This window comes from Nestor notabilis, unplaced genomic scaffold (assembly GCF_000696875.1).
Source record: "Nestor notabilis isolate BGI_N333 unplaced genomic scaffold, ASM69687v1 scaffold19631, whole genome shotgun sequence".
NCBI classification, from domain to species: domain Eukaryota; kingdom Metazoa; phylum Chordata; class Aves; order Psittaciformes; family Psittacidae; genus Nestor; species Nestor notabilis.
The window spans coordinates 1-540 of NW_009914466.1; the positions used below are offsets into that span (position 1 = coordinate 1).

At 65.2% G+C, this 540-nt stretch overlaps 1 protein-coding gene across 1 annotated transcript; it reads right to left on the reverse strand.

The window, feature by feature from the left end:
* Positions 1-6: 6 nt before the first annotated feature.
* On the reverse strand, positions 7-307 carry LOC104412855 (histone H2A.V-like; the record flags this gene model as incomplete). Its single annotated transcript, XM_010023680.1, has 2 exons — positions 7-87; positions 230-307. Coding segments are annotated over 2 exons (159 nt in total), but the record flags the coding sequence as incomplete, so codon positions are not given.
* Between the last annotated feature and the right edge of the window lie 233 nt (positions 308-540).

Consider the following 540-nt stretch of genomic DNA (forward strand, 5'->3'; position numbering starts at 1 on the left):
GGCGTGTCAGCCGCCCGCCGTGGCTCCCACTCGCCCGTGGCTGGGGGTGCGAGTCTTCAAGTGTCTGTGGATCCGGCCCACGGGGAACTGGGGTGGGGGTGACCCAGCTGTTACTCCCCGCCAACAGCACCCAAACCCACTCGCCGGGGGTCCCATAATGTGGGGGACACCCCCCAGTCCCAAAGCATCCCGTGTCCCTCTAAGGTGGGAGGGTTTGGGGCTGCCTCACCTGCAGCCCGGCTCTCTGCGAGCGCGACACTGCCTTGGCCTTGGCCTTCCCGCTGTCCTTTCCCGCCTTCCCACCAGCCTGCAGGGAAAAGACACCGGGAATTAATCCATGTGCAGTGACCCTGAGCCTGGCGCTGCGGGAACAGCACAAGAGGGACGTGGAGCTGTTGGAGCTGCTGCGAGGGCCGGAGCAGCTCTGCTCTGGAGCCAGGCTGCGAGAGCTGGAGAAGAGAAGGCTCCTGAAGGGGACACCTTAGAGCAGCTCCAGGGCCTAAAGGGGCTCCAGGAAACCTGGAGAGGGGCTTGGGACAA